The sequence below is a fragment of the Mesocricetus auratus genome, unplaced genomic scaffold, assembly GCF_017639785.1.
Source record: "Mesocricetus auratus isolate SY011 unplaced genomic scaffold, BCM_Maur_2.0 Super-Scaffold_100013, whole genome shotgun sequence".
Classification (NCBI taxonomy): Eukaryota; Metazoa; Chordata; class Mammalia; order Rodentia; family Cricetidae; genus Mesocricetus; species Mesocricetus auratus.
Window position 1 is genome coordinate 19,186,778 of NW_024429196.1, and position 25,628 is coordinate 19,212,405.

The 25,628-nt window shown below is 40.9% G+C and overlaps 1 protein-coding gene across 1 annotated transcript in view; it reads right to left on the reverse strand.

Annotated features, from left to right (window-relative positions):
- Nucleotides 1-2,656: 2,656 nt before the first annotated feature.
- The window catches only part of Tmem236 (transmembrane protein 236), a 43,923-nt gene continuing 20,951 nt past the window's right edge, over nucleotides 2,657-25,628 (reverse strand). Inside the window, exons 3-4 of the mRNA XM_005081263.4 lie at nucleotides 21,809-21,944; nucleotides 2,657-5,738 (exon numbers count right to left, since the gene is read on the reverse strand). Coding sequence (XP_005081320.1) covers nucleotides 5,170-5,738; nucleotides 21,809-21,944 — 705 coding nt within the window. The 3' untranslated portion in view covers nucleotides 2,657-5,169. The remainder of the gene's footprint in view (nucleotides 5,739-21,808; nucleotides 21,945-25,628) is intronic.

Sequence of the window (25,628 nt, forward strand, 5' to 3'; positions counted from 1 at the left end):
GGAAGAAGAGCTATTTTGGCTCACATTGTGATGGTGAAATCCAGCATGATGGAGAAGCCATGACAGCAGGAACATGAAATTAATGGTCACCATTGCATCTGCAGTCGGGAAGCAGAAAGAGATGAACACTGATGCTCTCTCTTATTTATGTAGACTGTGACCCCAAACAATGGAATGATGATGTCCACATTTAAATTAAGTCTCCCTCCTCAGGACTATGATACACACATTCAACTCTACAACGTAATTTGGAAGGTTGTTTGACTATTAAATATATGTAGAAAATTAAGGTTAAGTTACAGAACGTATTTATAATCTAAAAGTGGTATGTGATTTTTATACATGGATATTAAGACACAAAAATACTGCATTATTACTTAGACACTGAGCAAATGGATAAATCTCTCTGTAATTTTTAACAATTTGAATTTTAACAATGGAAAAATAGATTTTATCCATTCACATGCTGTAGAATATAGATGTTTTATAGCATCTAAAATTAACTTGTAAAAAAAAAGAAGAAGAAGCTAGGTATGGTGGTGATCTAAGTCTGTAATCACCCCAAGATCAACATAGGCTACATAGTGAGATCTTGTCTCGAAAAAGAAAACAATAAGAAAAGAAATGCTTTGTTGAAAGAGAAGGCATTCCTGAAAAACATCCATTAATATTCCCAATTCAGTATAAAGAAAATTATGAGCTTTTAGAAAATTTAGAAAATTAAAGTTTGTGTAAGTATAAATGCCAACTTCACATACAATTTACTATAGAAAACACTATCCCTAAATTCATGTTAATTTGTGACATAAGACTAAACATCTTTTTAAAGTAGTTTTCCAAATCTTGTGAATTATTTGTTCGCACAAACCACAATCTGGTCTATGACAGATTTGCAAACTAGTTGAATGGGTGAGGTAATAAAATATCCAGGGTAATTGTCTTCAGAACTGGGGCTGAAGAAATGGCTCAGTAATGAAGAGTGCACGCTGTTCTTGTGGAGGACCTGTGTTCAGTTCCCAGTGCCGTGTCAGGTGACTTACAACCACTTGTAACTCCACAGCAGAGGATCTCATAATGCCCTCTTCTGGAACCCTCTGCCATGTGCGCTCACTCACACATGTGTGAGCATACATGCCTGTACACACACTCACACACACACACACACACACACACACACTATTAAAAATTTAATAACTCTAAAAAGAATTGTCTTCAGAGTAGACTGGTGATGGGGTTAGAGAAATGGCTCGTTCAGTGAGGGTGCTTGCCACCGAGCTGATGACCTGGATCGTTTCCCAGGACCCACAACATGGAAGGAGAGAACCAGCCCCTGAAAGCTGTCCTCTCACCTCCCTGCACACGGGATACGTAAACATAATGGAAATGAAAAGCTTGAGGATAAACGTGGCAATATGCCCATAAGCTATTATAAATAATCAACTTTTATAGTTGTATAATGTTCCTAGACTTATTGCCCACAGTGCTCTGGTTTCACTTCCCAGGGATCTTCAGCTTGAGCCAGGTTTGATTTGAAGGGGGAACTGTCTGCTAGGTCAAGACTATCATATATAAATAACATGACGGCTACACACAGGGGTGTGATGTCAAGTTCGCGAACTGAGGCCTTTTGTATGGTCTTGGAGCATTTTCAGAGGGTAGCTGGATTAGTCCGTGTTCTCACAGGGACATGCCTTTGTTTCTCCATCTCCTCCCGTCCTGACCTTGCTGCCTCTGTGTTTGGACCACGTGACTACACAGCTGGAAAGAGGGATAACAGGCAGCCTGCCGGGAAGCTGAAGGGTGTTTAGTAAACACACCCAAAGTGAAGCTAACCTCTACACAAAAGAGTCGCTTAGTCACAGGATTTTAATTAAAAGGTGAAAAGAACCGGGCATGGTGGCACACACCTGTAACCATCTAGCACTGGGGAAACAGAGGCAGAAGGATAGCTGATGACTTGAGGACAGCTGGGACTGTGTAACGAGTCCTAGGAAAGCCAGGGCTATACAGTGAGGCCCTGTCTATAAATGAGTAAAGAAATAGGAAAGGGTTAAAGATTAAAAATGATTTTAAAAAACACTTTTGTTCCATGTATTACACGTTTTCTTTTCATTATTTGTTTCTTCTAGGGCATAGGGAGCTAGACACCGTGAGTTCTTGGGTGTTTTTTAAAACACAATTTAACATACTTTTAATGTTTATTAGGAAGATAAGACTGTTGGAGCATTCACTGACAAGTCTTGCTCCACACAGCCTGTGTCCCGCACACAGCCAATGTCTCCGTGTAGCTGGTGCCCTGCACACAGCCCGTGTCCTGCACACAGCCAGTGTCTCCGTGTAGCTGGTGCCCTGCACACAGCCCGTTCCCTGCACACAGCCTGTGTCCCGAACACAGTAAGCTGTTTCTTTCCCCTTCGGGTGCTTGTGCCTTAGGGTAATGGCCACTCAGTGATGTGGAGTGCTAACTGGACAACTTAGCCTGTAACACTGGCACATCGTAAATGCAAACATCAACTTGCAGAAAGAAAAGGCACCAAAAAAATTAAATTTTATAAAAGTTGTTAGATGGTATTAATATTCCATCATAGATGCATTTTTATGTGTCTCAGCAATTAACCTTATATGAAGTTGACATTTAATGAAGACGTAATCATCGTACAGCTACAGATTTTATTTGAGGTTAAATGTTATACAGTCTAGAACAGATCTGGTATTCACACTTTACAACAGAAATTAAGCTTTTTATTAGGACACAAAACCGTAATACCAGCAACTATAAACAGCTATGAGAATTACAGTATAATTTAGTAATACAGGTTTAATCACATAGTGTAGAACTATCATTACTACATTAGCATAAGTTTTGTGATGTATCTTAAATACCATAGGCTTGAACTTTATAAACATCTGTACATTCGGTTAGGTTAGAGACTCAAGGCTTTTCCGGACTTACATGCTCTATTATATATGCCTTCATTATCTGTATACAGTATTGCCAACATCCCCAAATATCAGGCATATTCAAGTTCAACTGCCAGATACAAAATGCAGGCTAAGATAATACTTCCAAGTTTACTGAATGCCACTCACTCTAAATTTCAATATAAAGATATATGCATTTATGTAAATGAGTTTCACATTTATAGATACGGTAAATTAGTCACTTGGTTATAGGCATTACCTAATTTTAAAAGATATATAATATGCATTTTATGTTAGAAATACCGGTGGAGATAGAGGACTGACAAGTTAACATGGAACCAAGAAAAGTAAATATATAATCAAAAGTCTTCAAAATCAAAAAGTGCAGTCTGGCCTATGTGGCACCAGAGAGCTGATGAGGCTGCGTTTAAACTTCAGCAATGCAAAACAAAAAGACCCTGTGTTGCGTAGGTGGCACGTACCTGTAATCCTAGCACTGGGGAGGTGGAGGCAGGAGGATGGGGAGTTCAAGAAAAGTTTCAGCTATATAGTGAGTTCAGAACAGCCTGGGTTACATAATAAAAAAATCAAAAGAAAAGAAAACTAAAGTGGTATAGTCTGGGTTATTTGAAAACTCATAGAAGTTTTATTCAAATGGGAGAAAGAATTCTCACATTCACTTTCATCTGAGTATTTAACAGATCGTTCACTATTGTCTACAAGAGTAATTGATTAAAAAAAACAAAAACAAAACCTAGTAGTCTGAGGTAGCCTTAAGAGTTCTTACATGTTACGTCTCACAAGTGCCAGGTATAAACTATCATTCCCAGAGTGGGGTCAGGGGTGTGGAAGTGTTATTAATTATGAGACACTGTGTTGAGAGCACTCCAAATCCTACAATCACCCAACACTATTAAAGGAGTATTTATATTGTGTTCATCTATTACACATAGCAGTGAGGGGCACAGCTGTCAAGGAATCAGACCCAAATCACATAGCTGACAGGCAAGGTTTCCAAGGCTTCATAATTGTAAGTAGATTTTCTCTTCAACGTGAGGCCCATAAAACACAATGGGAAAAGAGCCTGTGGGTCTCAGTGTAGAGGCCAGGAACACTAGGAGTTATCAATCTATTCATAAGCTATTTGTTTCCATGGGTCAGGGAGGAGAGTGACAGGAATCGTTACTCTACACGCATAAGCCTCTTACAACCCTCTCTTAATTGCGACCCTTTGCTGTGGCTAAAACATCTGTGCCAACACAGCACCTGCAGAGCCCATGACTATGTGCATGATTACCAAAGCACAAAGATATTTATGACCTACTGCTAGATAAGACACCTTACCACCACGCTAAGTTCAAACTATCATTTTAAATATGGCTTGTACTTGATTGTTTTATGATCGTATCAAATTCCATAAATATTACCTTCTTCTGCTTTGTCTTCAGTTTATGGCTTCCATTATAAAACTTTATCTAGGACTCACAGTGTACCTTGTCTCCATGACTCGACACTGACGTACTGCCCTGCTACTCCAGCCGAGGAACGCTAATGAAGCATTGCTGAGCTGGTGGCAGCTCAAGTCCCATGGATTTTTTGTTTGGTTGGTTGCTTGCTTGCTTTTTGCTTTTACACAAACAATGAGTTGAATAGAGGTCATTATAGCAGGGCCAAAATAAAATATATTTCTAAGGCTAAGGATGCAGCTCATTGGTAGAGCACTAGGATAGTGTGTCCAGAGCTCTGATTTAATCCTCACTGCTGAAAACAAAATCAGACAGACTATAGACAGAGAATATACGTAATTTTATGTTTGAAGGAGACCCTAAAGCCACAGTTTTCAGATTTTCAAGCAAACTCTAAAATATATTCTATATCTTCAGGTTATTTTATAAACCTAATTTCAGTTCATTGAGTTATACAATGTTCTTCAATGTACACATAATGAAAATCTGATTCCTGAGCTAGTTCATGGTTCCCACCACTTTAAAAGGCTTCACTTGGGAGTGATTTTTAGCAACAGGTGGGATATGCATGGCTAAAATCAACGACTAAGCCCAGAAGAGGCAATATGGAAGGTTATAACTTTGCTTAAACGTAGCACCATTTGTATATGTAAAAAAAAATAGCTATGCTACAGTTTGGAAGCAGTTAATTCTATATAGTGCAAACGCTTATACCTAGAAAGACTTTGCAACTGTGTTTATATGCACAATCAAGAGGACTTACTCTCTTAACATTTGCTGCTTAAAATGGAGAGGTTTCAAAGGCAGAGAAAGGCCTGAGTTTCGTTACATAGTTGAAGTAAATATAGGAGACAGTCACTAGGACATTTTTACAAAGGCCCAATACTGGTGTGATAGTCCCCAGGGCAATGATTAAACTGAGTCTCAGAAAAATAAATGGTAAATCCTGCAGCAGGACCCCCATGGAATTGAGAAGAGGGTTCTTAGGCGTGAAGATCATCCTCAGCAGAGAGATGAAACTGAATATGTAGACTGGGTACAGCCAGCCTGATTTGTACACAGATGGATGTCCAGCCACACGCAGCATTTCCATAGTGTCCGCCCATGTGAGGAAGCTTCGCAGGAACAGATCAGCCCGGACGTCTCTGTGAGACATCGTCCTCAGGATTCCATCCTGAAAGGAGGGCTCCTGGGGTCCCACCAGTGCTGTCATGTGGTGGTGGGGCAGGGACATCATAGAGGGCTTGGTTGCCTGGGCAGGCGCGGGATTTCCATTGTGATGTACCACCTGCTCTGTCACAGTTTTTATCTGCTGCAAAGAGGTTATATTGATGTCATTGTCTTCATAACCTGAAAAACATTGATTAATTTGCATTTTAAGCATTTTTAATCTAAAAATGTTTAACTTACTTGTTAATAAACTGAATTTAATGGTGATCCTGTAATTGCAGTATGGAAGGGGGACATGAAGGCCAGAGGATTGCAAAATATAGGCTAATCTAGGGTACATAGCAAGACCCTGACTCAAGAACAGACAATGTAGCAGATAGATAGACAGACAGACAGACAGACAGACAGACAGACAGACAGAGGCAAGATTGGTCAATTGTCAGGCAAGACTGATGACCTGAGTTCAATCCCCAGAACTGACTACCAAAGGTTCTCTGGCTTCCAAATGCCCATCTTGACAAAAGCATGCCCATATAACAGTGATGATTCATACTGTTCTGCCGGAGGGTCCAGAGAACCTGAGTTTGGTTCCCAGCACATCTGGGTCAGGAGGCTGGGAATCAATCTATACACTTGTCAGATGAATGGGAACATATCGGATTATTGTCACACTGTATGTGTGTTTGTGTGTGTGTGTGTGTGTGTGTGTGTGTGTGTGTGTGCAGATGAATGTACCTGTGCAAGGATGTATGCATGTGGATGATAGTGGTTAACGTTGGTTGTTGGTCCCTCAGTAGTGTCCACCTTGTTTTTTGATACTGGATCTCCCCCACTGAGAACAGGGTTGGGGTGGCTAGCCAGAAATACCCAGAAAATCTACCTGTCATCATCTCTCCAGTGCTAGACTTGTAAGTACCTGCCACAATATCCAATATTTTTATGTTTCTCTGGGATTATTTTATGTTAATTGTATGGGTATTTTGCCTACTTGTATGTCTCTACCACATGTGTATCTGGTGCCTACAGAAGTCAGAAGAGGGCACTGGATCCCTTGGAACTGGATTTACAGGTGCTTGTTAGCCACTGTGTAGGTGCTAAGAATCAAACCCCTGTCCTCTGGAAGAGCAGTCAGTACTCTTACCTGCTGAGCCATCTCTCCAGCCCCATGGCCAGATTGTATGTGTCCTGAGGATTGACCTCAGGTACTCATGCGTGCTTGCAAGCCCTTTACTGACTGAACTACCTCCTGAGCCCTCTTAGCATATTATTTGTCAAACACCTATCCACGTAAACACCATGATTTTGTTGCTAAGATTTATCAGCCTAGCAAAGTTTACTGAGAAAACATCCTGAGAGGTTCTGCTACTGAGAAAACAGAAGGGAACGAGAATGTTAGGTGGGAAGATCTGAAAGTCAAAGAGACAATGTCAATAAAAATGTGTTGGACTGAAAGTGAAAACATTGTGAGAGAAGTAAATTTTGATTCATGACTAAGATACTTAGTTACTAAGAGTATTCATTAAATATACAGTAAACCTCGGTAATTTTCCATATAGTTAATTATTTAAAAATTTAAGGTTGAACTGAGTATTTTTATAAACTATAAATATATATGGAAGCCAGAGGTGGACTTTCAGGGCCTTCCCTAATTGTGTTCACTTCCTTCCTTTCTTCCTTCCTTCCTTCCTTCCTTCCTTCCTTCCTTCCTTCCTTCCTTTCTTTCTTTCTTTCTGTCTTCTATCCTTCCTTTCTTTCTTTTTAAATAAAATGTACTTTTTCCTTTTTATTGAAAATTGATTTTTTTCTCACTTAATATATCCTTATTACAGTTTCCCCTCCTTCTATTCCTCCCACTTCTCCTCCCATTCAGATCTACTACTCCCTTTCTGTCTCTCAATAGAAAACAAACAGGATTTTCAGGGATAATAATGAAATATAATAAGACCCAAAAAACTAATATAATGGAGTTAGACAAGACAAACAAACAGAAGGTAAAGAGCCCAATGGAAGACAAAAAAAATCAGAGGCTCACTCATTTACACACTCAGAAATCCCTTAAAAAGGCAAAACTGGAAGCCATAATGTACACACAGGGGGCCTGGTGCAGACCCGTGCAGGCCCTGTGCTTGCAGCTCCAGTCTCTGTGAGTTCACCTGAGCTCTGCTCAGTTGACTTAGAGGACCTTGCTCTCCTGATGTCCTCCATCCCCTCTGACACTTATATTCTTTCAGCCTCGCCTTTCATGGGGTTCCCTGATCCCTGAGGGGGCGGGGATTTGATAGAGACATTTCAAGGTCTCTCACTCTCTTCACATGTAGGTCTTTGTATTTATTCCCATCTGCTGCAGGAAGAAACTTCACTGATTGTGCCTAAGCAACTGTTATGGTGATCCAGAACTATATATTACATAGCCCAGGAACCTAGGGTAAAGCCAAATACTACTGTTCTGGGGGGATGGAGAGCAGTAATAAAATGACTCCTAAAGACATCCTGCTACACTCATAGATCCACATTCTTTTTTGGTTTGTTTGGTTTTTGGTTTTTTCTTTTTTGAGACAGGCTTTCTCTGTGTACCTTTGGAGCCTATCCTGGCACTCATTCTGTAGACCCAGGCTGGCCTCGAACTCACAGAGATTTGCCTGCCTCTGCCTCCCCAGTGCTGGGATTAAAGATGTGTGCCACCAATGCCAAGCTCCACGCTCTTTTTTTTAAGGAAAGGTCTCTCAGTGAACCTGGGGCTCACTGGTTTGCTGAGGTTGGCTGGTCATGAGCTTCAGATCTGTCATCCATACCCCTCCCCTGTACCTACCTCAGCACCTTGGTGCCTGGCTTTCTGCTTGGGTGTGAGGAAAACATAAGAAATATTCTAGGCAAAACTCGATTCCAAATGGATCAAAGACCTCAATGTAAATCCATCCACACTGAACCTCATAGAAGACTTAGACAAGCTGAGCTGTAAAAAGACTCTAGCCAGACCAGCTGCCTGGAAGAGGTTTAGGCCAACTGAGGCACCCAGAAGACACTCTCCAACCTGTTGAGCTGCCTGCAGGCTGGGCAGAATGCTCCTGGTTCCCAGATTCTGTGAGCTGTTAGCCATGCTGGGTTGGGTTTTCTTGGTGCAGCTGTCTTTGAGTCATTTCTGATCCTGTAAGTAACCCCATTGGTTCACCTAGTTGGACTTTGGTGGTATCCGTACTTTGGTCTGTGTGGTCTCCCTATATAGTGTGAATAGGCATGTGTGTTGCATCTCCCCCGAAGAAAATTTTTTCATATAACACATGCATGTATATGCACACATGGAAGAATTCAAGAGAAAATATGTTTCTTAGAATATGTCATGGCAAGGAGACCTCTTTGCTCCACTTATTAGACAAAATTGTTTATGTGGAAAACCAAATCTTTAAAGTTGTAAAAAGAAAGGGAAGTGCAAAACAAAACAGTACTAGGATATACATTACACGAAAGCAGAAGGGGGTCCCTATTAGACAGGATGAAGGAGACCAGCAAGAGAAGACGAGACAGAGAAGGCCAAGGGGAGTGTATGCTGTGAATATGAGTGAAGCCCATCAATAAAAAAGAAAAAGTAAAAAACTAGAATCCTTCTGCCAACATTAAGAACACCATTCCCAACGCCAGCTTGACAAACGATTGCAAACTCAGCTTTGTTTCAAGGCCAGGAAGTGGCACTGCAAGAAATGATACATTAACACTTTCTAAATGGTCACCGAGAGCTGTGCTGTCCCCAGAGAGCTGCGGGTCAGAACACTGAGGTTTTGTTTGTTTGGTTGGTTGGGGTTTTTTTGTTGTTGTTTTGTTTTGTTTTTGTTTTTCGAGACAGGGTTTCTCTGTGGCTTTGGAGGCTGTCCTGGAACTAGCTCTTGTAGACCAGGCTGGCCTCGAACTCACAGAGATCCTCCTGCCTCTGCCTCCCAAGTGCTGGGATTAAAGGCATGTGTCACTACCTCCTGGCAGAACACTGGGTTTTTAACAAACAGTTGATTTTGAAAAGACACTAGGAGTATGTATATGTGGTAAAGTTGGGTCTGGAAACATCACGTGTCATGTCTGCTCAATGGGGACTAGTTTAGATTTGGGGGCGTCATTCTAATTTCCAGTGTGAAAGGCTTGAACTATGAAGCAGAGCTCTCTGCCTCACAGTGGGATAAAAGAGAGTTGAAGAGACCAAGAAACGTGTAGGCCATTAGAGTAGACCAGCAATGAGTTGAAGAAGCCAAGAAACATGTAGGCCATTGAAGTAGACTAGCAGTGGACTATCGTGAACAGAAATACTTCGAGTTCAAAAGCTGACCCAAGGACTAACATTTTTTCCAAGTTAACACTGCTTAAATTTCCTCTTACAACTGGCATTCTTTTAATTCTGTTAACTAGTTGTTCTATTTGGGCAAAGCTATATGTGTATATGAGTAAAATGAACAAAAGATATAAGTTATAGGGTACAACACACTCACTCCCTGAGAGGCTCAAGGTGCCCTGAACAAATTGAAAACCACAGCAAATTTGTGTCAGTGGCTGAAACAGCTTTCTGTCTTTACTGTACTAAATGAACAATTAAATGACATTATTTTGATAACAGGGAAGCATTTCAATAGGTAATCTTTGCCTACTTTATTTCACCTTTTACTTGTATCGATTAATTTCTACTTCTCATTTATTCTCCCAAAGTCTGTGATGGCTTACATAGAGAAAATATGGTACACCAGGGCAAATTGGTAGTGAGGCATTTTTTTTTGTGATATTGTTCCCTTTGCAAAGAAAAGAAGGCAATAAATTATATAAATAGAATAAAGAAAGGTAACAGGAAAGGATTGTGGGGAAGGGAAGTTGAAAAGCAGGAATGAAGCTGATAGTAAAAGTCACAAATTAGATACCCCGCTGCCTTTTCTGATCAAGCAAATATTAGGGTATCATATAACAGCAGGGCGTGGCATGCATGCTTATAATCCCAGAACTTGGGAGGTCAAGGCAGGAGGATCACCATGAATTCAAGGGCAGTTTGCAAAGCAAAGGCTACATAGCAAGATTTTTATCTCAAAAGGTAAAAAGGCAACCAAATAAACAAACTTACTGCATCAAGACTAAGCTATACTTTAGAAAATTATGAAGCAATTGGCATGGAAATGGGCCTCACTGCAATGACTCTGAATCTCCCATAGTCAAAGCAATAAGAATAAACTAATGCAAGAAAAGGATAGTACAGTCATCCCATGGGGTTGATTCCTAAAATGTTCATGGAATGCCAAATCCAAGGATGCTCTAGTTCATGATAAAAATGATGCAACATCCACAAATAAGCTGCTTATATCCTCTTATAGAGTTTAAATCTCCTTTATACTGCTTATAAATATGATACAGCAAGAATGTTCTATGCTTGTTATGATATATATATTTTTAGGGAATGATGAAAAGAAGTCAGTACATTGTCAGTGCAAATGCAATTTTTCTCCGCTATTTACTCTTTGATATGTGTTCCTTTGTGGGTGTGCAATATTAGGAGATATCCTACTCATTTGCTCTCTCCCTTTTCAGGCAGAATATTTCACTGAACCTAGAGCTAACACATTCAGCTAGACTGGATGGCCAGCAAATCCCACAGATTCTCTTGTCTCCACTTTCCCAGATCACAAGCACCTGGCTTTTTAAATATGGATCCTATGAGTTTAGACTTGGGTTCCCATGCCTGTGCAGCGAGCACATTACCCCCAGAGCCATCACCCGAGATCTTCCAAACATTTTTGATGTAAGGTCAGTAAATATGTAGATGCAGGAACCATGGATGGTGGGGGTGACAGGGCAACTGTAAATTCTGTGATGAAACGCGATCATGGGATCTCCAAATAACCACAAAAGTTAAGGAGACTTTATCTGAGAGGTGACAGAAGAAAAAAAGGAGCTTGACAGGAAGCAGGAATAGCACAAGTCAATATCCTTCAGTTATCAGAAATGAAAAGAGTTTCTGAAAGAATGGAGATGCAGTGGGAAACTAACATTCACTGTTATGTTCGGTCAGGCACAATTCTAAGGGGGGATATATATATATATGAACAGCATTGTTTTCTCCTTGCAATGATGAGTAAACTGAGGTACAGAGTGATTAAGAACTATTTCCAGTGCCACAGAATTCACAAGTAGGAAAAAAAAGAACTTGAATCTCAATCCCATCAACAATATACAACACTCCCTGTGGTAGAGACACAGACACATTAAATGAAACCTTTGGACCCAAGACCAATGTTTCAGACTTTATTGTGAATTCAGTAGTAAAAAAAATAAAATTAAAAAACAGATCTGAGCAAGAGAAAGAGCCACTTAAAGGAGAATAGAAGGTGACACTGGGGTGACCTCACAGGACCAGTGAAGTCAGCAAAGGCGCAACTGACAGTAAGATCTCTATTTTCTGGCCACAAAGAATTACTCAGAAAAAGTGACATTAGTCTAGACTAACAGTCTCTAAACCATTTTCTCTGAGAGAAAGATGTTCTAGAGAAAACTAACCTATAATGACTCAGACAGAACATTGTGGGGGAACTACAGAAAATCAGTTGTTTTAATATTTCTCAAAAACGCAGTAGTCACACAGCATGTTTCAGCATAACACTTTTAGAAGACAAAAAGAAAAGAAGGTCAAAGGAGATGACGGGCACCATGACTCTAACACTATAGTCCCCTTGCAGTATAAAGAAGACAAACAAAAATCCAAACTAACAATGAGGTGTGCCTCCTACCTCACAAAGTCCCTATGAAGTAGGAATGAGTCGATGTCCACGAATATTGACTAGTGCGTGACTCCTACAACAGTTATAGATGTGTTTAAAAAGAACAGACAGAAATAACTCAACAATGTAATGCTTTAAATTAATTGGAGAGGAACAGAAAGTCAAGAAGGTGAAGTAAATAGTGAGTAAGAGTAACTGAAGCTTGTTACAGTGTGGTCGTGGGCAGCTTGGTGCCCATGGGGAAAGTCCAAAAGGGTTACACTACTGTCTTGACAAAATGAGATGATTCCTCATATTTGCCCATCCTCACCACAAAGAAGAATGCTACCCCAGGCCTGCAGATATAACATCTGGAGTAGAGACAGCTTATACCCTCTAACAAGAGCTCACAGTGTACACCTCTTCTCAATTCTAGGATCAGTAGTCAGGGATTCATCTTGGCTGTGCACACTGGTCTTTGTAGGAGTGTTTACAGCATGGAAACTGTCAGGTACTATAAATCAGGGGCTAGGGGATAGCTCTTAGCCAAAGTGTTTGCCATGCAGGCAGGGGGACCTGAGTTTAGATCCCAAGCACACACATAAAAGGTGGGCAGGATGGCTCTCATCTGTAAGGAGGCAGAGACAGGAAAATCTTAAGGGGTCACAGGCTAGCCAGTCTAGCCAAATTGGCAAGTTCTAAGTTTAGTGAGAGACCCTGTCTCAAAAAACTAGGTGGATGACTGAAGTAGACATCCTGGTATCAGTTTCTGGTCTCCACATGTTCACACACATGTGCCTACGCACCATCATATGTTTGCACACACACACACATGAAAATGTACACACATACACATACACACAAACACACACGCACACACACACACACACAACTGGAAGTCAGATTCTTCACTCAGAGTTTTACCCTGGAGAGCAGATGGTTAAACATTGACCAACATAATATTGGTTGTTCCCAAAACCACATGAAGTTTCCCCCCAAATGATGAGGGGAGGAGGGAAAAGAGAGAAAGGAGGAAGAAGGGGAGAGGGAGTATAAGGCATGCGAGATGATGAAATGAATAAAAGGAGCAGCAACCCAAGACAGTCATCCCACCATGGTTTCAGGAAGGGCTCATGAGCACACATTCCTGGCTGTGAAATAGTTGTGCCAATTCCATAAAAAAGACAATGCGTTGCTACTCAGAAGGCCCAGTGTCCAGTTTCAGTTCCCTGTCAAGCATTGCATGTATCAGCTCATGAAGGCATGTGTCGTCTCTGGGTTTTAAGCAGTGGAAGCTGTTCAAGGAACTCTCATTTGGGGATACAACTGGAAGGCTGGAGGTTTAGAGACGGTTTTCTCCACTGCCATTACTTCCCAGGTGGATCTAACACCGACCAAGAATTGCTAAAACCTGGTTGAAACAGTGTTGGGAGTAATCAATTTCATTTTTGAATGTTGAAAAAGCTTCCTGATTAGAACTTCCTAGCCCCCAGCTTCTCATGCAGGCTGTTCTGACCTTCCTCCACAAGTAAAATTAGGTTGGAAAATAGGGTTTCCTAACTTTGTATGTGAGTAGAAAAATTGCAATATTATACATTTGTAGCATATGTATTTCTAAATATATTCCATGTACAAAATTAAAATAGCATGCCAAGCATTTTTAAACACATACCTAGGCATAAGGAATTCTAAACTTTGAAGGTGAAATACTTTTAGTATTTCCTGTGTTGCTGCAAATAATGGGGGGGGGGGGTGTTCAAGTATATAGATGTACAGACTAGAGTTAGAAATGCTGATATGAGCCCAAGCTGAGTGACAAATGGTGACACACAGGAACGTGAGCTGATTCACTCCCTTCAGAATACCCATCTCAGCTTTATTTATGTGTGCTCAGTGTTGCAGCTTCTTTAAATCTTCTCAAGGCCCCTAGACCATGAGCTCCACAATGAGGCCTCAGTCTGTTCTTCCTCTTGTACCCCAGCAGCTTGTAGAATACCCAGTTACCTTACTATGGAACAGATTTGTAAGGGATGGGAGGAATATCTATCCTGGAGTCTGTTAACATGGGGGAGCAGTGAGCATTCTGGGAAAGAGGCAACTTTCATTAAGGTAGCACGCCAATGCATGAAAGCATGGTCCAAAAACAATGCCCCTGACTCAACAGACAAAAGCACTCTGGAGTTCTGCATAGGCTCTACCATTCGGATTGGCCCCTTGCCCTGTCCTTACATAGGCAGGACTCATGTAAGACTGAGTCCTTTTACAAACCCTTGAGGACATCAGGAAAGCTGGCACTGTGGTATGAGAAGCTATGTAACTCTATGGTAAGAGAAGATGTGGTATGGCCTTGGACCCAGAGAAGAATGACAGCATAGTGTAGCATTTGCATAGCCCCACAGGACCCAGGGAGAGAGAAAGGTTCCACCCCCAGCAGCTGTCATTCACTGGATTTCAGAGGCCTCCCAGATATGAGTAGCATCGAGGGTCGTGGAGCTAGGGAATAAAAGTGCTGATTAGAATTCAGAGAAAACTATAAGCTCATAGAAAGCAGCATTTGCTCACACACCCAATAACCAACCCATGCACACCCAGTGAAATACCGGACTTGGGAGAAGCAGAGCATAAGAAAAGCAATGATACCAGAGACAGTATCCCACCGTCAATATGTACACAACATAAACAGAGAGTAAACATGTGCTCATTGTGTAAACAGTACCCCTTATCTAAGGTACGGATGTGTAGACAAGGAAAACTCCGTAACTCAAGCTTGTAATTTTGAACTTGTCTTGGCTAATATAGCTGTGGAAAACAGGGCTTGGTATTTATTGTAAAAAAAAAATACACTGAATTTTCCATAGCCCTTTACTGTTATCAGTCTCTCTGAAAATCTTAATATTTATTTCCAAAATACCTTGCAACTTTCAGTAGTCTTTTTGCATATTAAATTTGTTCAAGGTTCATTGCCTAATGAAGAGAAAAGTAACCATTTTGTAACACCCTAGGGAAAACATCTAAAACTGAGATGGGAAAGATGGCTCATGTGGTATACACTTGCTTTGCAAGCATTAGGACCTGATTTGACCAACACCAGCATACAAATCTGGGGAAGGGTTGGTGCATGCTAATCTTCATACGGGGAGACAGAGGCAAGTAGCTGACCTGATCAAATGGAGCCTGAACTCAAAGCTATTTAGCACTGATGCCCTGTGTCTGCTGACAGGAGGCTTATGCTTAGAGCTTTTGGGGACCTGTCTAATCCTGACAGCCAGTGCTTCATTAGGGATAAGATCAGAAATTTTACTCCACTTTCCCCCACAGTCTTGGAAACGGTCACTTATTTCTTCAGAAAAGGAAAAAAAATTCTAGAACTAGTGTTCTGAAACTTCCTTCTCTATACCAAAGGGACTGCAAGGAAGGAAACGGGCTCATTCTTGGCATGGCCCTGGACACAGTGTTCCTCAGACTCAGCCCAAAGCACATTGCAAAACCACACATCATGGAAACCCAGCTCACGCTGTATGTGCCCATATTGTTTAATAAGCTGTTCCCTAAGAAGAAACAAAGAGGAACTCAAAACGCTATTTTATTCAGGAAAAATATCCTGTGCCCCCTTCCCTTTGGGGGGGGGGTTTCATGAATATATGCAATCTATTGTGATCATACTCATCCCTGTTATCCTGTGGTGTCCCCACTCCTTTCCCTGTGATACCATCCTTCTCTTCTGGAGCCCCCGTGGCTGGACCAGTACAGAAAATGACACCCCGCCTCACTTTGTCTCTTTCAACCTCAATATAAAGTCACACGTTTTATATCCGATTTAGTTAGGGTGGGATGAGCTGCATTCTATGGAAATCTGGGGGGTAATTAAGTCCCCAGGCAGGCTCATCAGAATAGGCACTCAGTGATTTAGGGAGCTTTAACAAGGTTTCAAAACATCACAAGACCCCTTAACTGATTCTAATATACAGCCAAGAATGAGTGCCACTGCTCTTAATTCAACACACACATAGGGGCTCATCCATTGAGGTTTCCTGTTTGATAATCAGCACGTGTCCAAGCTAGCCCCAAAAGTTCAGTCATCTGTGAGTAATGGAGAGAGAGAGCATTCGGAGAGACAGCAATTCGGCTGCATATATTAAAAATCTTACAGTTACTGGGCAGTGGTGGAACACACGCTTAACCCCAGCACTCAGGAGGTAGAAGCAAGTGGATCTTTGTGAGTTTGAGTCCAGCCTGTTCTACAAAGAGAGTTCCAGGTCAGGCTCAAACAAACAAACTAACGAATGGACAAAAGACCTTACAATCTTACGTGGACATTGAATCAGAAATCCTACATGGGACCGTGGAACCTAAAGAAATATTCACCTGTGCCACTGAGGTCCCTGCAGTGCTTAGCCTGGGACTGTGAGTTAAAAAGAGGGCACAGGAGTTGGACTAGGGCCCTTGTGAGCAGATTTATTTGAAAACCTTACCCTGCCAACAGCATACCTGGCACCACCTCGGCTCCACAGAGCGCTGAGGTTTTCCACTCAAATAGCCTGCTGACCTCATCTCCAGCAAGCCCTCTCAGAATATGCAGAAGGCTCTAATGCGGTCCAACCACGATTGCCACACACCACACTGGCTTACCATCCCCTTCTATATTTCCCTGTGTGGGCAGCCAGCCTGTAGTAGCCACTGTCTTCTGGCAACATGGTTGCCAAGGAGTCTGGGCGTGAACAGATGCTTCAGGTCTTCTGAGGACACTCTGCAGTCATCACCCTGATATCTTTAGGCTACAGTCCAGAGGTGTTTAACTCTTTCTGTTCCCAGCTTCTGTTTGCCCATTCGCTTCACTGTGTGGCTTCTAATTCCCACACAGTGCAGGGTCACTTTAAGGCAGGCCACCCGCACTGTACTGTACAAGTGCTCTGCCCTCAACGTGCCTCTCCTTCCTGAGTCAGACTGACACTGCTTGACTTGCTCTAGCCATGCCCCCGTCCTTCTCTAGCAGAATGCCTATAATAGGAAAAACTTTAAGAAGAACACATCACAAAGCTAGGTACCCAACAATCGGTGACTTAAATGCAACGTGAGTCATTAATATAGCAGAATACTATTTGACCAGTAAAAATGGCAGTATAGTATTTAAAATAACAAGAATAACAAGCTCACTATACACTGTAGTGAAAAAATCACAAAATAAGTTCCTTCAACTGAATATGTAACAAGATCCCATCAATTATGTCTCTAGCTTATAGAATTACAGTTGTTTTTTTTCCTTTTTATGAACCATATCTTATAATCTCTTTAAATGATTATATATTGTTTGGGGAAAATAAAGCAATCAACATGAAAGGGTAAAAATACTGTAATGAAAAAGCTGCATAGTTTGCAAGAGCACTGTGCCTGGCCCCTGTGTGTTCCATCAAGGTAGGCCTGCTGGGCCTACAGGCTGAACATGTGTTGGGACTTTGTGTTCCGCTCCTTCTGTTACAAAGCCATGCTTTCCCAGGAGCCAGGTCTATAGAGCCGCTAGCCTATTTCAGTCATGGAACTGCCCTACAGGAGGTGCATTCTGTGGCTCCAAACAAGCTGCTGGATTAGTGGTCGTCCAGCCTTTGGCAGAAAAACCTCTTGCTATCTCCGGACGGCACTTTACATAAAATGTCTTGTAAACAAAAGCCCTGTTGTCAGACTGAGACCTCTGATCTAATTACATCTCCTACTTCCTTGTCCAAGTCCTCTTCCCCAGAGCTTTCACCATAGCTCTTGAAGCTGTTTTGCAGGTTTTTCAAAGTGATAGATTGACAAACTAGTCATAGGTGTTTTTAAGAAAGCATCTTCTGGCTGGGCAGTGGTGGCGCACGCCTTTAATCCCAGCATTCAGGAGGCAGAGGCAGGTGGATCTCTGTGAGGTCAAGGCCAGCCTAGTCTACAAAAGCTAGTTCCAGAACAGCCTCCAAAGCCACAGAGAAATCCTGTCTCAAAAACACCAGAAGAAGAAGAAGAAGAAGAAGAAGAAGAAGAAGAAGAAGAAGAAGAAGAAGAAGAAGAAGAAGAAGAAGAAGAAGAAAGCCACAGAGAAACCCTGTCTCAAAAACACCAGAAGAAGAAGAAGAAGAAGAAGAAGAAGAAGAAGAAGAAGAAGAAGAAGAAGAAGAAGAAGAAGAAGAAGAAGAAGAAGAAGAAGAAAGCCACAGAGAAACCCTGTCTCAAAAACACCAGAAGAAGAAGAAGAAGAAGAAGAAGAAGAAGAAGAAGAAGAAGAAGAAGAAGAAGAAGAAGAAGAAGAAGAAGAAGAAGAAAGAAAGAAAGCATCTTCTATTCCAGCAAAAGATTTGTTACTTTTACTTCTGGAACATGCCCATGGGTTACATGCATTCTTGACTTCCTTGAGGTCCAAGCTTGCTCAATGGAGAAAAGTTTCCTTTCCATATCCACCTACAAACCCAGACTTCTACAAACCCAGACTTCTCCCTTCGTCTCTGCTGACCTCTAACCCCTTAAATGACCTGAGTATTCCTTCATCTTTAGTTCAACATAGTATCTTACATACAGACTGTACAGCACTTTAGCAGTAAATATAATTTTATCATTTTGTAATATAAAATCCAACCTAGCCTACAAACTCTACTTAACAGAGCTCTGCTAATAGGACCGAAAACTCCCACTCAGCTATGGGTATGTCTGCACCTTCCCCTTTCTACAGAGTTGAGAAATCCTGATGGAGGCAGAAGGAGGAATCAAACAATAGACAACATTAGAATTCAGGCAATGGAATGTCTATTATAAATCCTAAATTAAGAAGACCTATGAATCCTCTAGGTAATGTTACCTCAAAAGAAATCTAACTCTACTGATTTCAGCTTCAGGTCTATTGGTAGGAGAGGGTAGTGTGTTGTCCAGTGGAAAGTAATGGACATTACTTGAAATCCCTGAATCCCAGACAATATGTTAGCACCTGGAGCTAAAGAGCTGTGTTTCCGAACAAAACTTCCAATCTTCCATTTGCAACTTCTCTAGGAAAGTAAAACTCGGCAGAAGAAGTCAGCATTCCAGCTGGCAGAAAAAGAGCCAATCCACCCAAAATACAGAAAGAGCACCAAGGCTCATTCCAGATGCTAAGCACAAAGCTAACAGTATTTGGAGCTGAGTATGGTAAGCAACCACACATCAAAGACAGCTACTCTTAAAGTGGGAATTCTGGGACAGTCACTAGTCTGAACCAACAAACAGGAACACAGGCAACTCAGAAGGAGATGGGGCTTGAAGTGAGAGGAAGGACAAGATGACCACTGAAAGCAAAGAAGAAGTGGTTATTCCACTGTCTGGACCCAAGTAAGAGCACAAAGGAGTCAGTAGAAGCAGGAACAAGATGGTGGAGGAAGAGAAGATAGAAATATAGTCATTAATAGGAGACTCAGCTAGAAATGAGACACGGATTATTTATTGTTTTCTTGTCGTTTGTTCTGGCCATAGTAAGGACCATATATATCTCTGAAGTTATCATGCCACAGAAATCCATGTACCGGCAGCCTCTTCCCATGGTGGTCCACTTTAGATGAAACACTGCACTCAGAATGCTGTCATATCATTGGATGCCTCAGCATTGTCACTGGTGCACACCTGTAATTCAAGCGCTCAAGTGATAGAGGCAAGAGGATTCAGAGCTAAAGATCACCCTGAGCTACACAGCTAGCCTGTCTTAAAAATGATTTTAAAACAAATGTGTTTAAGCAGTAAGTCCCAGGGGATAAAGGAGAATATACTATAGACTCAAAAGTCATGTAATTTATTGTATTAATATGCGCACTAAAGTGAGGATAGAGTTCAAAATTTATATAAATATTGAATACATGTAATATTAATATTTGCAAAGGTCTTTCGAACAAGTTTTAGCTTTTAAAGTGTGATTTTATTATTGAATGGCAAAGCTATTACAGTATATGCTGGTCAGCCCTCTTAAGTTTGGGCAGAAAGGGCCTGCGGGAGGGTCTCAAGTAAGAAGCGCAGGGCTTCGCTCTGTTCTAGTCCCCTTCCCAAAACATCACTGCTGGATACAGAAGGAAGATTCCAATCATCACTATAGACAGTGAAGTGCCATTAACTTGTACTAAAAAAAATACATAGGTGTATTTTTTCTAAAATAGAACTTTCAGTCGGACAGAAAGTTTACATCAAAATGCAAAATATGGAGTCCTCGAGAACAGAACAACCTAAATACAGGTCTGCAGGACCTGGAGAAGTGAGCAAAAAGGTAGTAGAGTTCCAAAGATTTAAAATAGAGACACTTGACTTTAGAGCGAAGATGGAGCTTGGGGGTACTTTTTCCCTTGTGCTCTTATTGAATTGACACTGGTGTAATGTTGAACATAATGGCATACAATCTCCCACCCACAAACAATGTGTAAATTGAAAGGTTCTGCTTCCCTGGTGGCCTACAGGACAGTCTTCCTTACAATTTCCAGGACAAGAGTGACCACGCAATGGTGCTGTGTGGCCCATAAATGACTAACTGTCTCTGGCCATTATCCTTGTCAGCTGACTCCATCCACCTCTTGGGGGGTGGCCTCCCAGTCTCTGCCCATTTCAAGCATGCTTTCACTACAAAATTTTATTCTTATCATACAGCATGTCAATCACACTTTATAACATGAAGGTATATGGAGCTAGAAAGAATTTATGTCTCAACAAAGACACTAATCAACTAGTGAGATACATATTTAAAGGCCAGTCTATATTTAATTTCAACTTTTCACTTTGTAGGGATGTGGTTTGTCTTTGTTTTGTTTTTTGTTTGTTTTTGTTTTACAAGACAAGCTTTCTCTATGTAACAGCCCTGGCTGTCTTGGAACTCACTCTGTAGACCAGGCTGGCCTCAAACTCACAGACATCCACCTGCCTCTACCTCCCAAGTGCTGGGATTAAAGGCTTACATCACCACCGCTCACCTGTCTCTGTTTTACTAATGTGAACTTTGGCTTTTTTTATCAATACGTAATTTGAAATATGTAATTCTCTAAGACATAAGTAGGATTTGCAGCTATTACACTCATTCTTATAGCAAAGGTGCTCAAACAAAATGACTTTTTTGTTCCTTTCATTGTTTGTTTTCTGAGACAGGGTCTGGCTGTGCAACTCAGGCTGGCTTTCAACTCTTCATCCTCCTACCTCAGCTGAGAACATAGGTGTGTGTCACCAAACCAGGCTCAAATTTATTTTATTCTTCTAAATTTAAGGACTTAAGAACACCCCTAATATAATACGTCAACAATGTCTTCTTGCTAGAGCAAACAACTTTATTGGTATTAAATATTTGATATTTTTACAAGTCTGTAGGCACTACCAGTATACAAGTAAGTAATAATGACTAGTACCAAAGTATGTTTTAAAATATTTTTGTCTAGGTACCTTCATTTTCAACCTTTACTCAGTGATGTTACCTCTAAGAAAAGTTCTCATTCAATGTTTTATTAAGCAACAGAATAGCAGAAAGATAAAAGATGAATAAAAACGACGTTAAGTATAAGTATTCATTTGTGAAGGGCTACTTACTCTTTTGACTTCCTCTTAGAGGGTATATCCTGAGTTTCTCAATAATGTCAACCACAATCAGGGACAACAGAACCACAGACACTGGCAGGTCAGGTAACAAATCAGAAGGCAGTGTTCCATTGCCATTCTTTTGAACCTGTTTTCAGAAATACATTAAAGCACATTTAATTACTTTGCTATCAATGGTCTGCAGACAGTGCTAAATTTATCATAAATATATTTACTGAAAAATTAAAAGTTCTGTTTTGAACTTCTCATATTTTAGCCTTGAGGCTTTGAAGCATTTCTAAATATGCAATGAGGATTCATACAAGTGGGATAGTTTTTTTTAATTAAAAATAAAGCCCCCCAAATGCATGCAAAAATACAATAGTAAGAAGCTATGTGTATAGCTCAGTTGGTAGAGCACTTGCCTACATGAGGCCCTGGATTCTGTGTGTGTGTGTGTGTGTGTATGTGTGTGTGTGTGTGTGTGTGTGTGTATGTGTGTGTGTGTGTATCTTGTGTCTGTGTCTGTTTCTGAGTGTTTGTGTTTTTGTGTGTATATATGGTGCCTTAAAAGAAAATGGTCCTCAAAGGTAGTTGCACTATTAGGAAGTGTGTGGTTTTGTTGAAGGAAGTTTGTCACTGTGGGGGTGGACTTTGAGGTCTCTTTTGCTCAAGCTTTGCTCAGTGTGACACTTAGCCCATTTCCTATTGCCTTCAAGATGTCAGACTCTCAGCTACTTCTCCAGCACCATGTCTGCTGCATGCCATCGTGCTCCCCACCATGATGATAATAGACTGAACCTCTGAAGTGTAAGCGAGCCACCCAAATCAAATGTTTTCCTTGTAAGAGTTGCCATGGTCATTGTGTCTCTTCACAGCAATAGAAACCCTAACTGAGACAGTGTGTTCCTCTGTGTGTGTGTGTGTGTGTGTGTGTGTGTGTGTTTGTATCTGTGCATGCTCATCTGTGTGTTTCTTTGTGTGTATGTGTGTGTCTCTCTCTGTGTATATGTTCCCAGTAAAGGGTAAATGGGCCACTCCTTCCACCTCCACCGTTAAGCAGAGTCCTGACAGACAAGGTAAGCTCAGATAAGCTTCCCCCTTATGATACCTATAAACAAAACAATAAAACAAGCTGTAGTACATCATATTCTTGGTAAAGTATTGGAAGTTTCCTCTCAGAAACAATACAAAGATGCCTTCATGATTAATTCCAATCAACCTATCTTGGATACCTTAAAGAGTCTAATAAGTCAAGTGAAAATAATAGACTGTATTAAATACAAAGAAAATGTAAACATTATTTTCTATAAACTATGTAAGTATATTTGGAGAAAATGCTCCCAAATGGAAGTATTAACTATTAATGGCAAAAAATAAGATTTTTAAAAGGTAAAACCATTAACTGTAACTTCAGTAGGCATGTCAATTATAAAGTATATTCTAACATGTGTATGGAAGTAAAGAAAGGCAAACATTATAGAAGAAAAGGAAGATAGAATGCTTTGCTCTTCTCATTCTGCAGAATACTTATAAAGCTGTAAGAATAAGCTGTGAGGTACGAGTACAGGATAGACAGCTAGGCAAAGCAACAAAACAAAAAAATTTGGGGAACAGGCCAGACACATGAACACCTAGCTTATAACAAAAAGAATTCTGTTGAAACAGACAAAGGACTAAATCTTTAGACAATGGGACTCTGCTCATTAGAAAACAAAACAAAATTTGACCCACCCCTACGCAACATAACAAAACACCATTGGAGCTGGGCTGTGAATCTAAGGGAAGAAAGGGGGGCATCACACAGTTTCAAAAAGATGAGATAAGTCCATGATGGGCAAGATCTTCAGGACGGTGCAGTTTAGATTCATAAATCTCCTTAATTCTCTCTCCGAAGCATTTCACACAAATGAAAGGAGCTATTTTAAAGAAAAAACTTATTATCAAAAAGCACCAGGAAAAGTGTGAGGGCAAGTCCCAGGGTGAACAAATTTACAGTACATACATTTTAAAAGGGTTATAATTTGAATGTATAACCAGCACTTTCAAGTCAATTTTTTCAAGTAACTTTTATTTTCTCAGATTATAATATAATTACATCATTTACCCTACTCTTTCCTCCCTCCAAATTTTCCCATGTTACCCTCCATCTTGCCTTCTTTCAAATTCATGGCCTCTCTCTCTTTAATTGGTGTGTGTGTGTGTGTGTGTGTGTTCCTAAGTACATAAATACAACCTATTCACTGTGTAAATCAAAACAAATTTAAAAGATAAAAAGATGTCATAAGCAAAGATGAAAAGATTCTCGACCTCACTAATATGCGGGAAAGAAATTTTAAAGTACAATGAGTTTCAAAAACATGTCTCTTAGATTAGCTAAAAACAAAGAGCAAATTGTGGAAAGATCATGAAGCTGAGAGAGCATTCATCTCTGCTATTGAGTCTGCAAGCAGATGTCAGCACAGTCTTTCTTGAAACTTGTTTGATATAATTCATTACATTGACCAGTTGCATATTGTATAACCCATCCATTCTACTAGGTGTTAAAACAACTGATACAATCACATGTATAAAAGTGATTAAGCAAGTTTCTGGTAACATTAGCTTGAAAAGGAAACAACTGATATTATCATCAAGAACAGAACAACCATACAAGTCTTTCACTTGTTTAGTTAGAATGACACCAAGATATTTTATATTATATGTGGTTATTGTGAAGGGTGTTATTTCCCTGAGCTCTTTCTTAGCCCTTTTATTGTTTTATATAGGAAGGCTACTGATTCTTTTTAGTTAATCCTGTATCTGGCTACTTCACTGAAGGTGTTTCTCAGATTGTAAGAGTTCCCTGGTAGAATTTTGGGGGTCGCTTATGTATACTATCTTATCATCTGCAAATAGCAAGACTTTGACTTCTTCCTTTCTGATTTATATGCCCTTGATCTCCTTTAGTTGTCTTATTGCTCTAGCTAGAACTTAAAGTACAATACTGAATAGATATGGAGAGAGTGGACAGCCTTGTGTTGTTCCTGACTTTAGTGGAACTGCTAAGACTCCCAGAAATAGGGGATATGTGGCCTGAACTAGCCATCTCCTGTAGCCAGGCAAGACTTCCAATGGAGAGGGACTGGAACACCAACCCTGCCTCATAACCTTCAATCTACAACTTGTTTTGTCTACAAGATGAGCTTGGGTAAAGAGGCACAGAAAATGTGGGGATGACCAACTGTGACTGGTCCAACCTGAGGCCCATGCCACTAGAGGGAGCCCACCCTTGACACTGCTAGGAGGGCCAGGACCCAGAGGCTGGATAGCTCAGAAACCTAGCATAAAACCAAAAATGACTGGCAAAAAAAAAAAAGTCAATTCAATGTAATGATGATTAATGATACTCTGCTACACTAATGGACTGGTGCCTAGCCCAGATGTCATCAGAGAGGCTTCAAGCAGCAACTGATGGAAACAGATGCCTCGACCCACAGCCAAACATTAGGCAGAGTTGGGAGAAGCCTGTGGAAGAGGGGGAGGAAGGATAGTGGGAGCCAGAAGGGTCAAGAACATCACAAGAAAATTCACGCAGCCAACTGTGGACTCATAAGAGTCACACCGACTGAACCGACAACCAGGGAGCCTGCATGGGACTGACCGAGGCCCTGTGCTTGTGTTATATTGTGTCACTTGGTCTTCTTGAGGGACTCCTGACAGTAGGAGCAGGGCTGTCTCCGACTCTTTTGCCAGCTTTTGGGACCCTGTTCCTCATGCTGGGCTGTCTTGTCCATTTAATATGAGAGGAGATGCTTAGTCTTACCTAAGCTTGAGATCCATGGGAGACCTG